General features: G+C 37.9%; 1 protein-coding gene across 3 annotated transcripts in view; it reads left to right on the forward strand.

Moving 5' to 3' along the window:
• Positions 1-26,052, forward strand: part of LOC136884782 (uncharacterized) — a 302,644-nt gene that overhangs the window by 192,654 nt on the left and 83,938 nt on the right. For 2 of the 3 annotated variants that reach the window (XM_067157084.2, XM_067157077.2), the window contains exons 7-8: positions 743-878; positions 12,182-12,241. In XM_067157084.2, the coding sequence (XP_067013185.2) occupies positions 743-878; positions 12,182-12,241 (196 nt within the window). The remainder of the gene's footprint in view (positions 1-742; positions 879-12,181; positions 12,242-26,052) is intronic. The other variant, XM_067157091.2, reaches the window with a different exon arrangement.

Consider the following 26,052-nt stretch of genomic DNA (forward strand, 5'->3'; position numbering starts at 1 on the left):
AGTGTAATTTCAAATCTCCTAGAATTCTCATTATCCTTCAACTTATTGTGTGTCAAAGTTGATTAGGCATCTGTTGTGTTCAAGGTTGCAGGATTGTATCTCTACTCATTTCAAATACTTACATTTTCTGACATTAACCACGTAACAGTATAGTTATCTCAGATCATAAGACAGAAGTGCTTTATAGCTCAGAAAGAAACTATTGAAGTACTTTAAGTGAACTTTGTAAAAAGAAAATCCTGATGCAGTACAGTATCACATTATGAAGTAAAGCAATATCGTACCTCAATTTCTTCTTCTGCATCCTAAATTAATTTATCTATACGGACCATGAAGTGAATGGTTTGCAATTCATTTTTATATTATTAGGGTGGGACTTAGATTATTCCATGCCGGGCTGAGTGGCTCAGCTGGTTGAGGCGCTGGCCTTCTGACCCCAACTTGGCAGGTTCGATCCTGGCTGAGTCTGATGGTATTTGAAGGTTCTCAAATACGTCATCCTCGTGTCGGTAGATTTATTGGCACGTAAAAGAACTCCTGCAGGACTAAATTCTAGCACCTCAGCATCTCTGAAAACCATAAAAGTAGTTAGTGGGACGTACAGCAAATAGCATTATTATATTATTCCATTGACATACTCTGTTTCTAGAAAATAATACAAGTCCTTTTGTTTAAAGGTCAGTTAGAAATGTGTATTTATTCACAGTCTACATTGATTTCTTTTCTGTTCATATTGCTACAGGTTGTAAAGCAGATGCCTACTATGGTGAGATCAAAACAGCCTACAATTGCCATTATTACTGCTCAGTACTGTGAGAAGTTGGCTGTGGATGCTATGATTGAAAACAAGGAGACATTTGTACGTTATACTACTGTGGGTGAGTATTGCGTTTGTTTGGGTTAATCTGTTTGAATATAGACTTTTTATAGGATGTTAATGCATATTAAAATTTGTCTTCTTGAAAACTATATTCTAATTGATCCCCTTCTCAGTTATTGATCAGTAATAGTGTAAAATGTACTTTATGTAAAACAGATTTTTTTTTACAAATTATAAGAGATGAAATTTAATTACTCATTACTTAAATTACAACTTAACTTGGACATAAATATGATTATTTTATAGATGTATCTGGGAGTGTATTTTATAACGTTAAATGCTAGGTATATATTAAAGGGGAACTGGAGAAGATTGCAATTCGAATAACATTTTTCTTGGGGTTGACAAAAACACTGAATGACATGTTTTATACAATCATATGTACCTCTTCAGAGTCCTCAAATCACAATTAAATAAAAATGACATTTGGAAATATATGCAAGAGTTATTTACATAAGCATTTACACATTAAAAAACTTGTGTATGTCCTGGAAGAGGAAATAGTAGGAAGTTATGAGTGTGCTAGTGTGTGCTGTGGGTTGTTGGGATAGCTTATTCTGCAGTTTCTGTTGTGTGTTGTCTTGTCATATCTCATCTAGCACAATTGAAAGAGTTACGAATTACCTCCTACGAAGGAACTGTTTGGTTTGAATCTGACAGATTATGTTAAACTTGAGTGAATAATCAATTAACTTATCCTTAAATTAATGGGTAAAATCATTTTGTCATAAAATCAACAGTAGAATTATAATTACATGGTGAAAAATAGCTGGGTGGCTTGCAGCAGTAGCTGATGATAACCTTGCATATGTACTGTAGAAATGTACCAATAGTTCTGTTCTTTCAGTCTCGTGAAACACTTTATTGTGAAAAGGTGATTTTGACTACTCAAACAGAATTTTAAACACTACAAGCCTTGTAACTACAAGCCTATACAGGAAAGGAGATTTTGACAACATTAACATAATTTCATGCTCTACAAACCTATTTTAGTAATATGTCCAGTTTGTGAATATATATAAAAAAATAGGTGTAAATACTTTTGTATCATTTATAACCAAAACCAAACCCCATGGCACAACAGCCCCGAAGGGCCATAGCTTACCAAGCAACCATTGCTCGGCCTGAAGGCCTGCAGATTATGAGGCATCGTATGGTTGGAACGACAAATCCTCTCAGCAGTCATTCTTGGCTTCCTAGATTGAGCGTCATTTACAACAGAAGCTAAAATACAATATGAAATCTTGTTTATCTACGTATAAATGTGCATGCTGTTAATATTATCTTTTATTAGTACAAATGAGGACATTCCCAGTTTCTTGTTCATAATCACTCATTTTGTAATGCTGTGGATAACCTATGTAATGGCAACAGGTGTGCAGTGATGTTCTGATGCCTTTATTAATCATATTATGAAGTTTCTTTGCAATTGGTCTGGCCAACCCAAACAGTTCCTCTCTTAGATGATTTGTTGCCTGACAAACTCTCCATCTAGTCTATTGGGAAAATCCAAAGCTCATTGTACAGCACTTTTTATAACATATCTCTACAGGTGTATGAACCTTGTATTCTTGGATAAGGGATGGATACAGTGTTTCTATAAATCACTTTGAAAACCTGTATGGTATGCAATTTCGAATGTCCTCATGTTTGAGGTTAACTGAGATGACATACAGCATAATCTTCTACGTACTACTACGTAATGCTTGTTGACTAGACCGATTGATAATTAAATTACAAAGGTCTAACCCAAGCTAACCTCCAGAAGGATAGATCAGTAGCTGCAGCTTGGATTGCAAAGGCCTTTCAAGGAAAGGATATGTTTTTTGCTTTTTCTGAGACCAGAATAAACTGTGATAACATGATTTTGTCAATGTCTGACTCCTTGGCTGAATGGTCAGCATCGAGGCCAGTTTGGTTTTTAAAATTGTGTCCGGTTAATTCATCTGATCCGGGGAGTGGGTGTTTGTGTTTGTTCCAATATGCTCCTCTTTATATGCACATGCGTGCATATTAATGGTGTCCCGACATAAACAATCAACACTGCCCCACTCCAGTACTGAAAAGGAGGGGAGAGAGTGAAGGGGTAATGTTGAAGGCCACTCCAGAACAAAACAGGAGGGAAGGGAGTGAAGGGGTAGTGCCAAAGGCACAGTGGACCCACCTTCTCGCTTAACGCATTGTTGCACGTAGACAGCCCGCTACAAGACTTTGTTGTGATTAAAATGGGGGCGGTGGGGAATGTATTGAAGTACAGCATTAGGTAACCTATTCTGATAATTACAGTATCAAGAGGTAAAGGATGTTTTTAACCGAAAAGTATTTGAAACTAGTTAGGAATATTTTGTAGCTGCGTTATATCGGGGCGTAATTCCAAAATATCATTTACTGGTTCATATCTTTGTTCTGGACTTTACTGGAATTCTATCGTCATGATTTACCACCTTGGATATAGAATTACGATAAATACTATAAATAAAAAATTAATATGCTAAAATAAAATGTTCACACCAGGCAAATGCTGGGGCTGTACCTTAATTAAGGCCACGGCCGCTTCCTTCCAACTCCTAGGCCTTTCCTATCCCATCGTCGCCATAAGACCTATCTGTGTCGGTGCGACGTAAAGCCCCTAGCAAAAAAAAAAATGTTGATGTATAAAGTATTATAACTTTGTAAGCATTTCTTTATAAAAATAACTGAAGATATATTTTACTTCTTGATCAATAAGAAAATACATCTGAAAATAATTTAGTATCATTAAAATTTGATTTCCATAAAATACAAAATCATGTCTTAAAATATACAACCAAAATCCTATTATTGCAACATCTCAACATAAATAATAATTATAAAATTAACAAATTTTTACAGAAATATCTTTAAAAAATATGAACATATTGCATCTTATTAGAAAATATATAAATAAAATAAATGTACGGTAAAATAATAAACATACTGCACTGTCCATAGTTACATAATTTCCAGGAAAGAAAAATGGAAATTAACACACAACTAATTGTGAAATGGGTATGTATGTTCAGTCCACAGCCCTAAGGCTGGTTGGATCCTCAACAGCTCCACCATCAGCTGTTATAGATGGCCTAGGCATCACTGAAGAGGCGTACTAGGAAAATGAGGAGTGAGGTAGTTTCCCATTGCTTTCCTCACCGAGCCAGGAGTTGCAATTACATATCAGTCTGTCAAGCCCACTGATATGCATGCACCAACTGACTCTATGAGCAACATTTTCACACCATTCATAGCAGGGACTGGCTGCATAAGGAAAGACATTACTAGTATCGCTCATACCTCGGTCACTTTCATATTGTCAAAGCCAAGGATAAGACAGAGACAGATCAATGAAAGTAACAAAATTGCTCTAGCCTATACCAGAAGACGTAGTACACTGTAAACACTAGGTCCTGCCAGCAAAGGCATGTGAAATGGGTATTAAGTAATTAAAGAGTTGTATCAAATACTGACTTTACAACAAGTGTAAGTGGCGGGTTCCTCCTCCCTTTCAGAACATTAATAATCAGTCCATGCCCCGTTCCTGTTTATCACTTACTCTAGCCGCTTGGGAATAGAATCTATTAGATGTTGGAAAAAGTGTGGTTCATTCCTCAGATTTGCGCAAACTAGATGGCAGTGCATTAACAGAGCCGCTCTTGTCCTCTCCTGACCTGGAACCCACGTGTTTACCATTCTTGTCCAAACATGTTCTATTATATTTAAGTCAGCCGACTTCGGAGGCCAGTCAAGCATGTTAACGGCAGGATGCTGTTTGAAGAAAGCTTTGGTTGTCTTGCACAAACATGACAACAGGAACTTCTTCTACGGGGTAAATAGCTTGAACGCTAGGAAGAACAGCACCTTCTAAAATTTCCACATATTCACAAGCAGTCATATGTGGAGTGACCTCTTATCAACTCTCCTGGACCGGCAGCATTTATCCACCTCGATAAGCCACATGTGATGCAACCAGACTGATTAGTTACCTGGACAAACGGCTCTTCATAACACTTTCCAACCAGACGCCAGCACTTTAGCTGTTTACCTGGATCAGAGCAAAATACTTTTTCATCCAATCAAATTGTAATTTCCCATTCCTGTCGTGGAGTAACACTTTCTTGTAGTTAAAGCCTACACAAAGTTCTGTGTGGATAGGAAGAAGGAAGAAGTCGCCCCTTTTTCGCAGCTCGGTGATTGTGAATACCTGCAGCATGGAGTCGGCGACTCACGGTAGTCCGGCTTACTGGTAATTCCAGTGTGACAATCTCATTACCGATAGTCAGAAACGGAGAATTGGAGAATTGTTCATAGTTTGAATGATTCCAGCATCCTGTTCGGAAGTAGTTCTTCTAGGAGCCTTGTTAGGTGTCCTATGATCTACCTTCTTCACCTCGTTCTTGCCATATTTCTGCCCATCTCCAGACTGCCTTAAGACTGCATGGTATTGCTTGAGCTGTTGCTTGGGGGACCATATGAGCCTCCCACATGCCTATAATATGGCCTCGATTCGCTTATGATAAGATAGGAGCCATCTTACAATTTTACAATATAATGAAATGTAGACCACCACGGAATACACACACTGTGCCTTCAGCACTACCCGTTCACTCCTTTCGCCTCCTTTTCAGTACTGGAGTAGGGCAGTATTGATTGTTTATGCCGGGACACCATTTATGTGCTCGCGTGTACATGACACACCACACTACCAACCACTGCAGAAATACGCAGCAGTGAATACATCCCTCCATGTAGGGTTGACGTCATGAAGGGAAACTTACTTGTTTGAAATTTACCTTTGAATACATCTTGTGTTTTGAATGGTATATTTCAATAGATAGATTGTAATTATGGTACCATATATAATAGTTTCATAACTATCGCACTAGGACGGAATAAATTAATTGTATATATAATGTATGTTATTTGTAGATGATAAAACATGATCAGTGAAGAATTCAAAGAATTGACATGATTGAATACTTTAATTAACAAGATGCCCATGGAATAAGTGAGAAAGGGTATGGAGAAATAGCAATTCTATGGTATGTTTTGGAACAATGATTATTTGAAGGAGGGATAAATCGTATGTCTTATGGAATGTTTCTGTAAGAACAACAAGGTAATTCAATTTAACAAAGTTCTTGTAGCCGAGTGAGTTGGCTATGCAGTTTGGGTCTTGTATATGTGAGCTTGCATTTGGGAGGTAGTGAGTTTGAATCCTACTCTCGGCAGCCCTGAAAATGGCTTTCTGTGATGTACTATTTTCACACCTGGCAAATGTTGTTGTTGTACCTAGTTACGGCTGTGGTTGCTTCCTTCACTGACAGCTGATTTCAAAACCAGGATTTGACAAGTTTGGTGAGAATATGGAAACTAACAACAATGGGGAATGGTTATTGAATTCTTGGCACTAATGTGGGTTAGCAGTTGTACTGTAGCTCAAAATAAGAACGAGTGTAAGGTATTTTGTAAGTTTCTCACAGATACACTAGATGTAATATTTGTTGTAGGTATCCACAGGGTTTATATCTACATGGGAGGTGTATTATATGTTGATACTTAAATTAAGTCTGTTGAAATATTAAATGCCAGGAATGTACAATACCATGTGCTAATTTTTTTTTGGCTTTACATCGCACCGACACAGATAGGTCTTACGGTGATGAAGGGACAGGAAAGGCCTGGGAGTGGGAAGGAAGCGGCCATGGCCTTAATTAAGTTACAGCCTGATGTGAAAATGGGAAACGATGGAAAACCATCTTCAGGGCTGTCGACAATGGGGTTCAAACGTACTATCTCCTGGATGCAAGCTCTTAGCCGCGCGCCCCTAACCACACGGCCAAGTCGTTCTTTTTTTTTTTTTCGAGACTATACCTTTTTTCAACATAAGATGACTTGCCACTACATTTAGTTTGGTAATGGCACCAGGTTGGTAGTAGTAGTAGTAGTAGTACACTGATTTATTTTTGACCTTTGTCTGCTGGTGAGTGTAGCCTGTACTGAGTGAAGGCTATGTGTGTGGCTGGCTCCACTGATTGACTAGTTCCATTCATATTTCTGTATCCACAACTTTGATCAGTATTAGCATGCACACACAGTTTTATTTCATAATGAATACTAAACGTGTGTTGTTCGAATTGGTGTCCATCTGTAGTCTCTCATTCTTGACACATCTTAATGAAATTTATATTTACTTGCAATAGCTCTGCTTCTGTAATTATTCCAATATCTGCTCTGATAATTTCTTTAAGTTCCTCTAGAATATGTAGGTTTTTCCTGTGAACTTTTTTTGGGGATCCTCACAGATAAGTCACACCTGATATGGTTGGAGAAATGTACGGGCCATAACTTTGTAATAATGATCCTGTTATCAAAAACTTCAATTTCAAAAATCCACAGCACTGTACTGTTACAGAACCTTACTGAAAATTCACCTATTGTCCTTCATTGTCAGACATTTGTTCAAAATACAGTGTGAGTATTTGTATGCGATACTTTTCTAAATTGATAGTATCTTTAGAAAGTATGAGACCTCTTATTCTTTCTGCTATTTTTATCTAACCATATAACAATTTTTACATTTTGCAGTGGAATTTCATATATTAATTCATAATTTTCTTTACTCCTTGTACTGTCCACAACTATGGGTAATTAATTCAGCTTCTCTGTAACACTCGCAAAATGGATTATCAGTTAATTCATTTAATTCAATGAAGCGCTGATGAGGTCAGGATCTTTTATGCTTGATTCAGACTCATTAAACAACAAATGTAATTAAATTTATTAATTTGATTATAAAATTTACATCAATTCCTAGAATTCTCTTTAAATACAATCTGTGACAATAAAGTTCGGTGAATGAAGCCAGAACGGTCGATCCGGCAACACTGGTGACACGCACCGCTGCACCTGTGTAGCAGCAGGTTTTGACCACCTGCTCCCAACGTTGTTCAGTTGAGCATCGTGTGTGTGCCATGTGAGACCTGTTTGACACAATGCGTGTTTAGTGTGCTGGTTCTGAACTGCGAACAGGAATGTGAACGACCAAAAGATCAATGTACAGTTTTGTTTTAAGCTTGGCAGGACACCAAAAGAAACGCATGCGATGCTGGTACGAGTTTATGAAGATCAAGCACTGTTCTTGAAATGTGTGTACAAGTGGTTTGCCCATTTTCGAGGAGGTCGGGAAAGTGTTTCTGACAAACCCCGTCAAACAGTTTATGGCTAAAAAGGGGGTGGTGCAACTTGAACATCCCCCATACTGGCCAGATCTCAATCCTTTGGACTTCTTCCTATTCCCACGACTCAAACTCGCTTTGAAAGAAAGGAGATTTGATGATATTCCTGACATCCAATGAAACATGACGAGGCTTTTGAACACCATCCCAAAGGAAGCCTTCTTGCAAAGTTTCCAGGACATGTATCGCTGATCTCAGGAGTGCATAGTTATGGGAGGGGACTATTTCGAATGACAGTAATGGTCACTGTCGTGCATTATTCATCTGTGTTGATAGTACAGGACTATTCATTGAACTTTATTGTCACAGGTTGTATATAGTGGAATTAATCTCATTTTTCACTGATCTGGCAAGGAATTGTACATTTTATCAATCTCAAAAGTATTAAAACTTTGAGTCAAATTAATAAACCAGGAAAAGTCACAGTAGGTTAGTAATTACCATATAGAACCAACCAATCAATGCCTCACAGTTACCCCAATTAATTCAGTCAAGTTAGATCAGGCAAGCATAATCAAACATGTCTCTCTTTGACAACCTTCATATGATTAATGTCAAATACTAGAAATGAAACAAAATATTAAATGTCAAAACAATTAATTGTATCAATAAGGTTTCCAAGGCAATATAAATAGTATTTTGGAATTTTTGCACTGTCAGAGAAAATAAAGAGAAATTATTTATGTTTCACGAAGACAGTGTTTCGCGTTTTCAGAAAAGAAAACATCTGTCCCTGAGGAAGACTTCTCTCACATTGACAGTTTGAACTTTTTGTTTGTGATATCTGAAGCCATGTATTTTCAGTTTTGACTCAGTTAATTTATAACTGTTAGGTTCTTCAGTCTACCCAAATTAATTTTGAATACATACATTTATAAACTACCTTAAAAAGAAAACATATGGTAATAGAACTATATATGAAAAAGAAACAACTTAATTAAAATAGAATGACATATTTCATTCCTGAATGAACATCAAGGTTGTATCAAATAACACTCAAATATGTTTATTTCTGTTTAAATTCGTAAATGCCTGAAATTTGGATCTTGAATAAGTGGTAAAAAATTGTTGTTAATTTATGTACTTGCCGGTTTTTTGTTTTGGGTAATTGAATTTCTTGTTGGCCATTATTTAAGATTATAGAATATATTATTACAATTACTATGCACAAAAACACCTTGGCGCGATAGATTTGGTGGCCCGTGGCCTACCAAATGACCGCTGCAGATTTATGTGGGGGCGTGTGGTCAGCACAACAAATCTTCCTGGCTGTTATTCTTGGCTTCATAGACTGGGGCTGCAATGCCACCATTAGATAGCTCCTCAGTTGTAATTATGTAGGCTGAGGAACCTCATTCCAGCCCTCACATCCAGGTAAAAATCTCTGACATGACCGGAATTAAACCTGGGGCCTCCCAGTAAGAGGCAAGCATGCTTCTCATAGAACATGGGGCCAACTGTTATGATGCACAATAATTAATAAAATATTTATTTTAATGGCCTACTCTAAGCACTCGCCAGTTTTTCTATTTTCTGTCACTGAAGTTCTGTTGATTATTAAAAAGTATACTGTCAGATCATCATCATCATCATCATCATCATCGCTAAAATGCTACATTAACAATGATGATCACACGAAACAGTTTACTGACTAATGATGGTACCGAGCAAGTGGCTGCTTGGCTTGAACCACATAACTATCAGCTTGCATTCTAGAGATAGTGGGTTGGAGCCCCACTGTCGGCAGCCTGAAGATGGATTTCCATGGTTTCCTATTTTCATACCCGGCAGATACATGTGCTGTACGTTAATCAGGGCAATGGTTGCTTCCTTCCCACTCTTAGTCCTTTCCTATCTCATCATCGCCTTAAGACCTGTCTATGTCAGTGTGACGTAAAATTTAAAAAACAAAAATGTTGTTCTTGTATTTATTGCAGCACAAGTTATCAGGGGAGGGACTTGAAATTATGTATATCCAAGCAGTTCCTAAAACAGTTGATAGATTGCGTTAGTGCATCAGTGGAGTCAACACTGGAGTTAAGAGTGTCAGTTCCAGAGACAGCACTCTTGACTCTTCGTGAGTCTGTTCACAACCAATCCTTATAATAAAAAAATTACCAGCTTAACGTAGAAGTTGCTGCCTGTTTTTTAAATTTATTTTTTATATGCAGTTAATTGTATCTCCTCTTGTTAGTAAGAAAGATGGGAGATTCTCAAGTTACTAATTGATGGATGAGGTTGGTTGGGCTTGTGACTTGTGACAATCCAGAAATGAGCAAGGTAAGGCTGCAGTTTGTCCCCTCTCGTTTTCAGTGTTTACATAGAACAGGCAATAAAGGAAATCAAAGAGGAATTTGGAAAAGGACTCACAATCCAAGAAGAGGAAATCAAAACTCTGAGATTTGCCAATGATATTGTTATTCTATATGAGCCTGCAGAAGATCTGGAGAAATTGCTGAATGGTATGGACAGTCTTGGAGAAGGAGTATAAGATGGTAGTAAATAAGTCCAAAACAAATGTAATGGAGTGCAGTCGAATGAAGTCTGGTGATACAGGAAATATTAGATTAAGAAATGAAGTCTTAAAGGAAGTGGATGAGTATTGTTACTTGGATGGTAGAATAACTGATAATGGCAGAAGTAAGGGGAACATAAAATGCAGACTAGCACAAGCAAGGAAGGCTTTTCTTAAGAAAAGAAATTTGCTCACTTCAAACATTCATATAGGAATAAAAAAGACTTTTGAAGACTTTTGTCTGGAGTATGGCATTGAATGGAAGTGAAACATGGAAACTTTTGAAATGTGGTGTTACAGAAGAATGCTGAAGGTGAGATGGGTAGATTGAATCACAATGAAGCTATACTGAATCAAATTGGTGAGAGGAGAACACTTTGGCAAAATTTGACGAGAAGAAGAGACAAACTGATAGGGCACATCTTAAGACACCCAGGTCTTGTTCATTTAGTTTTTGTGAGAAGTGTAGGTGGTAAAAGCAGCAAGGGTAGACCAAGATATGAATATGACAAACAGATTAGAGTAGATGTAGGATGTACCATAGTAGTTACGTAGATAGGCTGACATGGAGAGCTATATCAAACCAGTTTTATCAACACTTCATTATAATGTTTTTACATATTAGAATGATTCATTTAGATAGTTACTTGTTTTCAGATCTTGTTCATATCTCTTTGTTTATCTTATTTATTGTGAACTATCCTTCGTTCCATTTGTTTAACAGCAACGGTTGTGCTAGGATAAAGTAGAATTTTTTTTTGGTATTACTCTCTGAATTTTATAATAGTAAGCCATAGTGCATAGAGAAGCATAGGAAAGAAATAAGGTCTAATCTGAACATTCTCTTCCTACAAGATATTGAGAGATTTCTGTGTAAGTCTGAATGTTTTGTATAAAAATAAACATTTTTTTCTACAGTCTTATCCAGAATTACTCAAACAAAATAGATGTATAACCTTTCTGTAGAAATGTTCACTGCTTTGCTGATTGTGAGCATCTTTATGACTTTTGTAATCATTGTGGGTTTTTATCACTTCATTTGCTTTACGTTGCACTGGCACAGATAGGTCTTAATGGCCATCACTTCATACCAGACTTTAGACAACATGCCAGTGAGAGTTATGATATCCCTGTCTTTTTAATTCCAGTATTTGTTTGCAATAATTCAGTCTATTATTGCAGGTAAAGTAGGCTGAAAGCTTTATCAACACTTCATTATAATGTTTTTACATGTTAGCATGTTTCATTTAGATAGTTACTTGTTTTTAGATCTTATTCATATCTCTTTATTTATCTTATTTTGAAGTAGCCTTTGTTTCATTTGTTTATATTTTTCTTCTGTAACTTTTTGTGTTAAGCTTAACCCTGTAGTATTACTTCAGATTAGGAAAGTTTCAGCCCCCCAAAAGAATAAGCAGTTCAAGAACATACTAGAACTTACCATATCATTTCTACTATCCTATGATATACCGAAGGCTAGTTTCAACTTGCTGTTATGTTGAGTTTTCGTTGTTATGTTGATAAGTGTTCCTACAGGTCCTGCTGCTGGAACCACTACCAAGCCTGATGGGACCCATATCCCAATTCGTCGTTTTGGTAAGAGCCCAGAATGTGGTGCTCGTTTGCTTGCAGCTTGGGTCTGTGTGTTTGTACCATTGTGTGTTGTTTAGCCTTGGGAACAGGCTTGCTTTTCAGTGAAATTTAGTGCTAGGATGGTTATTCAGTTGATGTATGCTTATTGGGTGGATGGGAAGAGCTAATAGTGTGTGCTGTTTTAGATGCAGTAGAAATATGTCAATAATATTTTGTGGTATGTTGATGATATATATTTTGGATTTTTTAATATATATATCTTAAGGGAATTATGTAGGAGAATCATAACATATCATATTTCTTTATCTTCAGGGAGGCATTATGGCACATACTGTATATTGAATTTTGTATCTCATTTACAACAATTTTTTATGCTTAATTGTTTGTAGCCTGTTAGTTATTGTGCCCAATTCATTATTGACTTGGCATTGAAAAAAAAAAAAATTTTGCATAATGGTAATCTATTGGGCTTTCCTGCTGACAATGCAGACAGAGGAGCATGTTGTGAATATGGAGATATGGTTGAGCTTGTTGTGAATGGGATGAACTCAACAGTGATGATGGCTGTTGCTATGCATCATGATTGAATCATGAGAAATATTTCTATGTATCCGCATCCTATTCAGATATTATAATCCTATAATTTAACTGAAATATCATCTGCCGTATTTCCTGGTATGTAAGATGCTCCTGTGTATAAGACACGCCTCTCAGTGTAATACAGTTTTTCAGGAAAATGCAAAGTTGAAAGTAAAAGAATAACTATAATTTAAAAATACTTAACAGAATACAGTAATAGCTTTGTCCCTCTTGGAAATGTTTTTGCCTTGTTTGGACTGTGTTGGGCTTGTGCAATAATCACCATACTCTGCTGTCAACCACATATGCATCTGCCTGTATCCACCACCATCATTTATCAATAAATGCAACAGCACTCTGTTCCTTGTTTCATTTGTGTTCTTGTGACTGGATGGTGATTACATGGCCATTTCATGCACAGTTCATTCTATGATGTGTTATGTTCTGACTGAAGGACGACTACATTGTTTGGTTCACTAGCTTCCTTCCAGTGGAAAAAGCCTGACTAGGATCACAGTCTTATTCCTAGAATCATGTGTGTTCGGTTTTCAAATGATTGGCTCTGTGAATGAGATTTCGGTGTAACCTCTCCAAAGGGTAAGGTTACAATTAATAGGTTTAATGAAGAGAAAATGTTTGCTACCGTAATGCATTCACCAAAAGTACTCTACACTAGTCAAGTCAACATGTACAAAACTAGATTTGCAAGCACATTAATCACAGAAAATAAACAAACAGGTTAACCAACATGACTGTTAAGAAAGGATAACCGGGAAGCGGCTGGGAACCATATCCAGGCGGTGGAAGGTATTGGTAATACTGAAGAAGCGAAGTCAATGTAATCCTAAACTTTACTTAACAATTTAGATTCAATTTCATATATAAAGCAATAGCCAATATACCATTAAATTTTTGACGGCATTATTTCAACAACCATTACAATTTACAGTTTACTTGAGGGTAGCATTTAGTTATTAAATTTCTTTTACACTGGAACATCACACATGACGTTCCACTGTCGTGGCGTTACCTTTAAAAACCCAAAACAGTTTGAAATAAATAAAAGGAAGGTAACGTCATACTAAAGTGAAGAGATACATCTAAGGAGAAAAATATTTACGTACAATCATGGAGCAGAGCATCTTCAGTGGGTAGCCCCCTCAAAAACATTTCTGAGAAAGGGTACCCGACCTAAAGATGAATATTCCACGATGAAGCGGAATGAATGAGACAGTCCCGAGGAAAATATTACTTATAAAGATTACTTCGAAAGGCGTATAACATTTAATTTACAAAACAACAAACGGGAACTATCTCTTGACAAGTGAGGTGACTTACCGAAACGGCTAAGTCATAATGATAACATTTGGAAGCAGAAGGAAACACGGGTACGCTCCGGCAAGATAAACTAAATGAAGCACTACATCTGAAACTGAATACCTGGAAGGTTAAAAAAAATCATCAGTGCTTACCGGATGGCGGGGCCAAGAAGACCCGTACCTTGGAAGGTGACCGTTCCCTTCAGTGGTCAAACAGGAAAGACGCCCTCGCAGAGCAAGGCTCCAGCGACAACGCTTCTCCCCGGAAATTATGAAATCTTACCACGGCCAATGAGCGTACGATGTTTTCCTTCACCTACCAATCACATTTCCTTTTATTTTCTCCAATAGGAGCGCAGAAATTAGTGCTGACCAAGAACATTTGGGAATCCTCTAGAAATTACGAAATTGATGCAACTTTACGAAACCGGAAATCTCCCACGCCGATGTGGCGCGTGTGGTACAGTATGCACCAGAATTACCATTACAATCAAATAATCTTAAAATCACATTAACTTCAAACCAATCAAACAATTCCAAAATTCACATACTGAGGAGAAACCAAAACAAACAATTAAATAAATACTTTACATACATAATTCATCGCCGTCTTCCGAGTCCAAATAATCAAATCCCATTAATCACAACATACTCCCCCCCTTTAATTTGGAGCAGAGCTCCAAAAATAAAAATTTTATTCACAATTTTAGCAGTCCAGTTTCTGCATAGTTTAGAAAATAACAAAACACCTTAAAAAAACCCGCTGAAAAGCAAAGGAAAAATGTCACTGAAAACAAAGGACATATAACAATGTTCATTGAAACAGAAAGCACATAAAATATACACTGAAGAGATTTTTAAAAAATTTCTTTTTACTGTTCTTATGTTCGTAAAACACCACACTGAAATTATTTTCTTTTAAAAAACTCAAACGTTCCCTAAAAAATTTTTGCACATCATAAGAGACGTCTTTTGGATTGAGTTCTTGGTTTTTCTGTTTTATTTACACTGTAGCACCACGAGTTCTTGCTGTTGATGTGACTGACGACGCGGCCACTGTCTTCAGCCTCCACATTACAGTTCAAACTGGGTGACTGCGCACAGTCTAGCACGACTGGCGTCATTGGCATATCTGGTTACAGCGCTGTAAATTGACATGTTCAAGTATAGGTGATATCACGTGCCACTAATGGCCACGTCAGTGTATGTCTGGTAACTATTCAGAATCTTGGCATGGGATGATGGTCACCACCATGCAGACAGTTCCCTCTTGGACTAGGGACATCAAGTTGTCAGGCAGGAACAGTAATTGTCATCTGTACATCTGGTCACTGGAATGCAGTGCAGAATGGCAGGGCCCAAGACATAACGTACCTCTTCACTAGGCACGACAGCAGAAATGGAGATAGTATCCCCCTCCGGCCACTGCAACAGAAATTTATCCGCAGCAGACAGGGAATATAAAGCTAAAGCCACCCTGGTGGACAAGAGCTTGGAGGCACCTAACCGGTGTCTCCTCGACCTTCATTTGGGAGGTTCCCCCACAGGTTTGGGACTATCTTAGCCCCCCCATTCAGGCAAGCACTATGGATACCTTAAGATGAAATTTCGGAAATAGTTTAAAGAAACTCAAAAACTCTACCGGAGTTTACCCTGATTTCACAATTTTAACAACAATCCCTAGTTACGAAGATCTTAATTCTACCCCACAATACATACTAAATTATATCTAACATGATCGTAAATGACCTTTCCATTACAACTAAAGAGACTTAACTAATTAATAAACTATAAAACCCGAAAATGGTGCGCACTAATTAATTAAAAATTTGCTTACAACTAATTCCTTATCACCACCCCAAAACAAAATAGTTTCTAAAGTATTATCTCATAACTAGGGAATTTTTATCTGAGATAAATGCACACGGCTGATCCTCTTTCTTTCAGGATCACTGACTAACAATGACACAGGGGTAAAAAATTTCAAAATTGTGCAGGGGCCTCGAAATCTGGGGGATAACTTGCTAATTACATGGTCCGCAGCACTACTAATGGGATGAGTCTTTACATAGACCTGGTCACCCACAGGCAGATTGTGCGGTCTTCGCCCGTGATTATAGTTACGTTGAACTTTAGCGTAATAAACCTTCAAATTTTTACGCGCACGATGCCAAGCAGCACGGATCGTTTCTGGATTAGCGACATCAGGCAGGAGATCATTAATGGACCACAGATTAGAAAGTGGAGAATTAGGGGTGAACGCTAGCATTAATGAAGCAGGAGTTTGCTTGTGACTTTCATGAACAGCAGTATTGAAAGCAAATGATAGCCAATTAAGTGAAGAATCCCACTTTGAGTGGTCAGAAGAATGGTATGCAATAAGAGCAGATCTTAGGTTCCGATTAACTCTTTCAGCATAATTAGGCCTGGGATAATAAGGTGTGGTAGTCACATGAGAGATAGATAGGTCAAAACAGAAATTACGGAATTGCACAGATGTAAAAGCTCTAGCATTATCACTCACCAAAAATTGACAGGGTCCAAATGAAGCAAAGATCTGTTTTAAGCAAGAAATAGTAGTACTAGCATTAGCCATGCGAGTAGGAAACAGCCATGTAAAACGCGAGAACGCATCAACACACACAAGTATGAAACGATGGCCGGTCCGTGAATGCCGAAATGGTCCAATGTAGTCGATAAATAGTCTCTCCATTGGGCGAGAAGCTTGCTCAGATGACAACAGACCAAGGCGGGTATTAGGAGCGGGTTTACTGATGTTACAGGTTTTGCAAGATTTTACCATTGAGCGAATTTCACCATCCATAGATTTCCAAATAAAATGCTTACGAATTTTCTCTCTGGTTTTAAATACACCAAGGTGTCTGCCAACAGGGGATTCGTGGAAATATTTGAAAAGAGCAGGGACTAGATTAGAAGGTACAACAATTTTGGGGTCTCTGCGCCCACGAGCAGGACAACACAGGACACCATTTTTTAGGACATACGGTTTGACATGTTCACCAGATTTAATCCTGTCAATAATACCCTTAAATAAAGGATCGTCTTCCTGATGTTTAGAAATATCTTTGAAAAGGACAGGGGAATTGGTCAAAACCACATTAACAAAGGCCGAAACTTGTTCAGGAGAGGGATCGGCAGACTCTAATTGAGGATCTGAACTGCCAGGGTAAAACATTCTACTAAGAGTGTCAGCAATAACATTTTGAGTTCCACGAATGTGACGAGTTTCAAATTGAAAAGCTGAGATGCGTACTGCCCAACGCGCAAGACGACCAGTTCTTCTTGGCTTGGCCAGTACCCAACTCAATGCCTGATTGTCTGTTTCAAGATCAAAAGGTAGATGTTCAAGATACATTCTAAATTTCTCCAAGGAGAAAACAACAGCTAAGGCTTCCAATTCATATATAGAATAGTTGCGTTCAGCAGGATTTAGACTACGGGAAGCATAAGAGATAGGACGACGTCCATCTTCAAATTCCTGAAGGAGAACACCAGATATACCTGTAGATGAGGCATCGGTTTGAAGAATGAAACGTTTAGAAAAATCTGGCATCGCCAGTACAGGAGCATTACATAAAGCAGATTTCAGATCATAGAAAGCTTCAAGTTGGGCATCACCCCACTCAAATTTAGCATCTTTTCTCCTCAAGGCATTTAATGGGGCTGCTCTTTCAGCGAAATTGGGGATATATTTACGGAAGAAATTGACCATACCAACGAACCTAGCGACTGCTTTAACATCTTTAGGATTAGGAAAATTTTGGATAGCTGCAGTACGAGGTTGGTCAACCGAAACGCCTTTCTCGGACACGATATGGCTTAGGAAGGACATCTGAGGCTGTGCGAAAGTAACTTTGCTAGCCTTAAGGGTTAGTCCTGCTTTACGGAGTCTTTCAAGGACTTCATTGATATGAGCAAGGTGTTCTTCAAAAGTTTCGCTAAAAATTACCAAATCATCAAGATAATTATAAACGAATTTGAATTTAATGTCTGACAACACGTTATCCAGCAGCCGAGTCAAAACAGCGGCTCCCGTTGCCAGTCCGAACGGCACGCGCTCAAATTCATAGAGGTTCCAGTCAGTAGCAAAAGCTGTGAGATGTTTGGATTCCTCAGCAAGAGGTATCTGATAGTACGCCTGATTCAGATCAAAAGTGGTAAAAATTTTGACATTAGCAAACCAAGAGAAACAAGAGTGTAAGTCAGGAAGCAGAACAGATTGAAGCACAACTCGCTTATTCAACATTCGATAGTCTATTACAGGCCGAAAACCACCCTGTGGTTTAGGGACTAGGAATATGGGAGAAGAGTACGCAGATTTAGAAGGACGTATTACACCATCAGCAAGCATGTGGTCGATGATAGCCTTAAGGGCTTTAATCTTAGGAGGCGACAACCGGTACGGAGGAGAATGAACAGGTACATTGTCAGTTACTTCAATTTTATATTCCAAAACATTGGTCACACCTAACTTGTCTGTAAACACATCAGGAAATTTATCACAAAGATTCCTAAGCTGGTTGGCCTGGTCATCAGGCAAATGATTAAAGTCAAAAGCTTTTGGTTCACTTGTGTCCTCGGACACAGCACTGACATGATAAGGAAGGATAGGAGAACGGTTACACAATTTAAAGATCCTCATGGAAAACTTAAACTGGAATTCATTGTATTGAAGATCCAAAACCATACCAGTTTTGGCAATAAAATTTGCACCGAGAATGAAAGGACAAGATAAATCTTTCACCACTAGCACGGGCATTTTCCATGTGAAATTACGTATTCTAATTTTGAGATTCAGACTTCCAATCAAATTCAAGGAATTAGAATTAGCCGTATGGCAGGTTAAAGACACAGGTGTTAAAGCAGGGAACTTACAAACAGATTTCACAGAGTTATACAAATTTTCACTCATCAAGGTGAGGCTACTTCCAGAATCAGCTAGAGCACAAACTGGTTCATTGTTCACTTCTAGGCAAATGTAAGGTAATTTACATGGAGGAATAGCAGAAATACCACAAGATTTTGGAAAATTGACACTAGGGTCAGACTGAAGCTTATAATCGACTACAAGGTCGGGTAAATCATCAACTAATTGACAGCGATAACAGACGAAACATGAAGGTACACTATAAGTTTTGGCACAAGGATCGGCGACTAGTCATCTGGGATTACTATTACCAGAACGCCCAGAACCGGAAGAATTGCGAGGACACTGTCTAGAAAAGTGTCTATTTGACCCATAATATCTGCAAGAACTAGTGGAGGGAGAAACTCTATTCTCTTTCGGATTTGAATTGCCTAAGGGCTCAATCTTAGGACAATTCCTTTGGAAATTTTGAAGTTGACCACCCATGACAGGTTTTGAATTGCCTAAGGGCCCAATCTTAGGACAATTCCACTGCAAGTGATCCGTAGAACCACAACTATAACATGCACGTGAATTACGTGGCTTGGAAGAAGTAGAAACGGTACTAGTGACCTGAGAAGACATGCTCACAGGAGGAGGAGCTAACGCGACTCGTAACTGGTCGGCATACCTAATGCCTTCAGCAGAAACAGTGATAGCTTCCAACTGAGCGAACGTAGCGGGTCGAGGTGACAGAGCAAGATACGACCGGTAATTTGGTGCAAGACCCTCAATAATGCTAGCAACCATTTGAGACTCAGAATAGTTTAACATGAAGATCCAAGCATTGAACTTAATGTCCTGGATGTATTCAGACAATGTCTCATTTAAATGCTGCACACGAAAATAATGCTTTTGAACCAAAGAAGACAAAGCACGGGAAGCAATAAAAAACTCAAGCACATGTGCATGAAATTGGTCAACTGTCCACTTTTCTGAAATGGCTCTTATGACATGCTCAGAAAGAGCTCCAGATACATGTGGATATAAGACTTGGAAGAAATTGTCATGACTTAATGAATACACTATACTCTGATCGGGTATAGTGCGCATTGGTATCACCTAAATATCACTATAAAATTTGTCACAAATTGAACATAATAATTACTTTTACACATATTGTACCCGCTCAAAGCCTGAGTCCCAACCAGCATTTATCTCAGGGAGTGTTACGGTCCGAATCCATCGCAACTAATACTCAATAAAAAAAATATTTTGAGATATAAGATCTCAAACTAAATGTAAGGGCGCCATCCAATCGGTACTACAGGGTTGAACGGGACACTCTAATCTTTAACTTTAAGGCTCATCATAAAACACACAAATTATATATATTCAGATCAAAGGGAAATCATGAAGGCTCCGTCCTAGGAATGGGGACGGATATTTAAACGGTCACCAAGGGTTTACTATTCTACAAGAACAAGAACCTGGAACTGTTTCCTTGCAAATGCTAAAGGAGCATTTATTTAAGTAAACAAATTAAACTTTACACACAATCAAAATCTGTTGACCCTTGATTTGCCGGTAATTTGGCAAATTATTCCTGAAAAATGATTACATAATATTTGTCACTTTTGACCACCCTTCCATTTGGGTGGTGGAACCGTTGATATCTGAAGGTATCAGATTTACCTTCGTTAACACCATGACCATATTTGATCATGGACCAAATACCTGTTGGCTAAGTAGGCGCGATCACATGGACCATGTTATCGCCTCCACTTTGATTGAGATGAGACCAACCCGGGAAACTACAAACTCTCCCCGGGTTCCTAACCAAGATATGCTTATCGTTAGTTGAAGGAATACGACAAAGGGACTCTAACCTAATTGTCCAGATGTAGGGATTTGCCTTCATTTTACACATATTAACTTAACTTATTATTTACAACCAATTGACATTATTACGTTAATTCGCCAGCTGACTTCCCTAGTATCATCCATCATCAGCATCCGAAATAATAAGAAAAATAAATAAAATAAAAAAATATTTTATTAATTATTATTATTATTATTATTATTATTATTATTATTATTATTATTATTATTATTATTATGTTTTGTGGAGATCATGATTATCGTAACCCATAATCATCCTCGCGATTTTATTTATTTTCATCTGAAATAAATAAAAGTACCTTCGTTGATTATTCTTCTTCTCCTTCTTCAAATATTCTCATTTTTATTATTATTAGTTAAAAATCTCAAATTTTTCATTTCAACTCCCGACATCATTATTATGTCCAAAATATAAAAAAAAAGTAAATTCTTCTTCTTCTTCTTCTTCTTCTTCTTCAAAAAAATAGTTTTTCTTTATATTTATTATTATTATTAATTTGAAAAAAATTAATTTCGCCTGTTACACGGTCGTCCACTCTTAATATGTTTAACGCATAATCCCTTTTACAACTCCGATTTATTTTGGCACTAATCAATCCAGATATGATTTACTTGGAATATTATTATTATTATTACTTCTTTCGAGAATCTTTATTTTTATTCCCCATCTTTATAATTTGGTCACATACGTTCTCTCCCAAACAGAAATCACCAAGATCCGAATTCACATCGGTCGGGACATAATAGTGTTCGAATCCGCCACCTTATTTTCGTACTGCCGTTAATTCATGGAGACCATATGCTCCTAAGACAATTCTCAAATCCCATAACACCTCGCAGTTGGGCAAATACCTCCAATCTCTGCAAGTGTTAAATTATTCCTTCCTTTTCCATTTTGAAGTCCATTTATCCATTGGAACTCTTCAAAACATTTTCACAAATTAACCCTCGGTGTGTGGACTCCAAAACATTTTCACAAATTAACCCTCGGTGTGTGGACTCTATTCTGCCACTCAATACACCGGTATATAAATACAACCTCTATGTGGGCCTTAAGATCCATCTATTTCTTCATCAACATCAGTACAATTCACTTTCATTTCGGGCCGGATTTCTGTCCCACAAAACTCCAAATCTCAACTTTTGGCTCAAATCCCTCTGGATCTCGAACATAGCGTGACCATATTATAAAAGTGATTATCTCGTTTCTACCAAATTTATTTATGATTATTATGGAGTCCAAAACGTTAAATCAAAAATTGGTGTTAAAACCGGATTCACTGCACAAATTATAATTATTCACGGCACATGTGATCTCCACATTTAAATTACTTTAATTTGCAATCATACTATCCAACTAGGCCCGTGCCTTTATTCTCAAAGATTATTATTAAACACGCCTTTACACATTACCAAATTTTAATGTACTACGACACTTGTACATATTATTATTATTTTGTCCACTGGCGAACTTCGCGATATTTACAAACAAATCAATGGACTTCATTCCGTCCCACAACAATTTAAATCACTTGGCAATCCTACCTCTGGATTATCTTAACAACATGCCTTAATATCTATAAAGGTTCCGATAACGGAAAAACACTTTGGAAGCACTCCGAAATGAATATTTACATTATCTTTACGTGAAACGTGCTCCATATTATATCAAACAACTCAAGCACTTGAATGAACAACTCAACCCTACTATACTCTATTTAATAATCAAAATTATGATGAGTGCTTGGTCTAATCTACATATTAATTTGTCCCTTTGTCCATCTATCTTTGAATTTATACGAGCCGTAGACGGCTCGTTTCACAATCAAGTTACCATGATAAATTAATATGATTTCCTCCCCCTAACGATAGCAATCTATAAATACATTAAAAGGTACTCAACTCTGCCATTGTAGTCTGCTAAAACCGGACGAGAAGCCATAGCCCCTCCGGTTTTTAGCAATGCATTCCACTGATATTCATGCCAGCTTGAAGAATTAATCCTTGACCCTTTTCAACTTTACACATTTTGAATAAAAACAAATAAATTAGCTGTTGCACTTTGGAATAATTTCCACCCTAAATTCTATTCACAAATTTTACACTCTCGGCCTTGTATCTAGCCCACTTAATGTAGATTTACATTCTTCATTCCTTTCCCGGACACTAGGAACATGGGATACCTCGGGTTTCCCTTTACAACGGCCCGTACGCGCACTTGAATTTCCCGTCTCGCGTTCGTGTAGCTGACCAGGTATCAGTTTAGAATGGACTGTTTACTAGGTGACATAAACACTCGTGACCGTTCTCATGTAACGCACTTCCTAATCTGTTGGTAGAATCTCACACTCCGTAAGTTATGATTTACTGAGTCCTGTCTATTTGAAACACTTCATACTAGTAGACTGCTCAAGACTGTAATATGAGCTACAACACGTCATGAATCACTGTACTATGTAACAATATAATACTTCGAACTCTACTTTGAGTAAGTACACACTCGCACCCCTGGCGTAGTCACGGCTCGAACGCTTTGTCGAAAGTAGTTACGCACCACTGGCGTGGTGACCGCCCGAACACTTTATCAGAAGTACTACTACCAGTCCTTGTCTACGACCTCATATTTATACTTGTATCCCCTCTCTTCCGAGTTCAACGGAGGTCATCTTGGAACGCACAGTCCCGATATCTTCATACGACAGTTTGCGGTTTGGCCCGTGGCTTAAATATATGATCCAATGATGTAATTATGTTCTCAAATTCTCTATACCAATTCTCAACTATTATCGTTCGCTGGTAATGGATATATTCACGAATTTAGCTGCCGTATCCCGGCTCGGGGTTTCGCGCTCTATTGTGGCGTCCTTTGCCTTCAGCCAATCAACGAATAGCGTCCATGAATTCTCAGAATTACACCATGCAATCTCCCGCAATTATTAACTTTATATGAGTTTTATGGTATAGTAAGGCTCCTAAATTCCACTTTATTCTGAATCGATATTTCACTTCTTTCTATCAGTTTAATCCACGGAGTTAGCCTCGCTAGTGCTTCTTACAATACGAAGTTGTCGCCTTGCTTTGGTCAAGTGAATTTTTCCATTGGTCCACCTTAACCACGTGACCGGGAAGGCTCATATTTTTTTCTTCCAGTGCCAACCCCGTTTTCCACTCCCGCTAGTTACATGGAGATACCTCGCCATCATTTCTCAGAAATTTGCACCCGGCTCCCTGCGCTGTTGCTACTACCAAGACTGCCCGGGGCTATGAAAACTTTGGCAACAAGTTACCCTCTCTCTTTCCTTCGTTGTCCCAAGTTCTGAGAAACCTAATTCTGTCCCTCATTGTGTTTGTTAATCTCACTGGAGACAACATTCTGTGGTATGGTGAAACCTGCCATCTCGGCCTGGCCTGTTCTTACTGTAGGTACAGTAAGATACTATTTATTCTGAACATGAAATATATATTCCTCAATAATTCATCATAATTACAATTGCATGACGCTTATCACACCACCACCAGGGTGCAATATCAAGTGAAAAATCCCTGGCAAATTAAGAAATATATGTTTTTTGGAGAATATTAATACGTACTTTACTACTTTACAAGTACATTTGGTGTTGCGCTCACAGTGACACACGTATGTCTTTTGTCTTACACTTTGAACAATTTCGTGTGTGATATCTGTGTTCAGTGAAGTTCTTTGCTTTCATTTCATTCTTCACTTGTCAATGACATCATTTCATGAATTGTATCGCGATATGCAATATTTAATAGGCGACAAAATGATATGGCCAATGTACATAAGAAAAATTCAGTGGACTAGTGATTTCGTTCGAACAGAAATAAAAATATTTATTGGTCCAGGGATCATGCTATTTTTCTTTTGACCTCCATTTTGCTGTTTGTACTGGCCAAAGATAATGAGAATCTACAGACATAGCACTCCCATTCCACGGTGCTAGCCCTGGACCTGAAGAAAGTAACAAAAGACGGCACAAGCAGCGTAGTACGACATAAAACCAGTCCTGTCTACAAGCCTTAAATATGTTTTCATATTTCTCAAATATCGACGGTATTTCTTAATTTGCCAGGGATTTTTCACTTGATATGTGTAAAAGCAATTATTATGTTCCATTTGTGACAAATTTTATAGTGATATTTGGGTGATACCTTTGCGCATCATACCCCTCTGATCTTTAAATTCAACCAAAAAACGTAGAAACACTATGACTTCGTCAATTGAATTAGTGGTGAACTTAGATACACCCTTAAATATAGCAGTTAATGGGTGAGGCAAGTTTGAAAAAATTTGAGAAGCAGCAGGAGTAGTTACCTGAATAGCACTGGATTGGTTACAAGAAGGTATCACAGTAGTAAGGAAATCTTGATTAGAACACCCCTGGGATAGGGTAGGTGTACTAAAAGTGAGGTTAGGACTGTGGTTAGATTGCATAGAAACCGGCACAGATATTCGCATTTGCGACACATTTTCACACATGTGTGACACCCCTGAAGAATTTATTACAGGTGACACTTGGACATGGGGATATCTTTGTACAATAGGAAGAGAAACAACTTGGGTCGCAACCGGAGGATGAGATAAAGACACAGTAGAATTAACAGTTCCCATAGGAACAGTTGACATAGCAACTTGCGTACAAGAAGCACCACTATCATTATTCACGGGCAGAGAAGCACTGGTAAATACAGCAGGAGAAGATTGCACGGGAATATCATTACAAGTGACCACTGCACTAACTTGTGAAGCAGTAGATACAGATACAGTGTCACTGTCACACGTTTCAGATTGGACGGGTACATTAACTATTGAACTTGAGCTAGGCAAAGAATTACCTTCCAGCAATCCAACAATTTTATCAAAAATATCACAAAACTGCAATAACAATGATTCGCACTCGTATCGCTCATCTTCAGATAAATTATGCGCCAACAGGTCGCGAATCCTGTCCACGTAATGCTGCACTTGGCCTTTCGCACGTGTTAACTGTGCATCAGACGGTTTAGAAGAACAAAATGACATAATAATGGCTTTATATTCTACAATTTTATCTCTGACAATCGACAAAGATGTGCACACTTCATCTGTTGATAACCCTGGGACGAAAACAGGTTCATTTAGCGATTGT

Source organism: Anabrus simplex, chromosome 1 (genome assembly GCF_040414725.1).
Source record: "Anabrus simplex isolate iqAnaSimp1 chromosome 1, ASM4041472v1, whole genome shotgun sequence".
Classification (NCBI taxonomy): domain Eukaryota; kingdom Metazoa; phylum Arthropoda; class Insecta; order Orthoptera; family Tettigoniidae; genus Anabrus; species Anabrus simplex.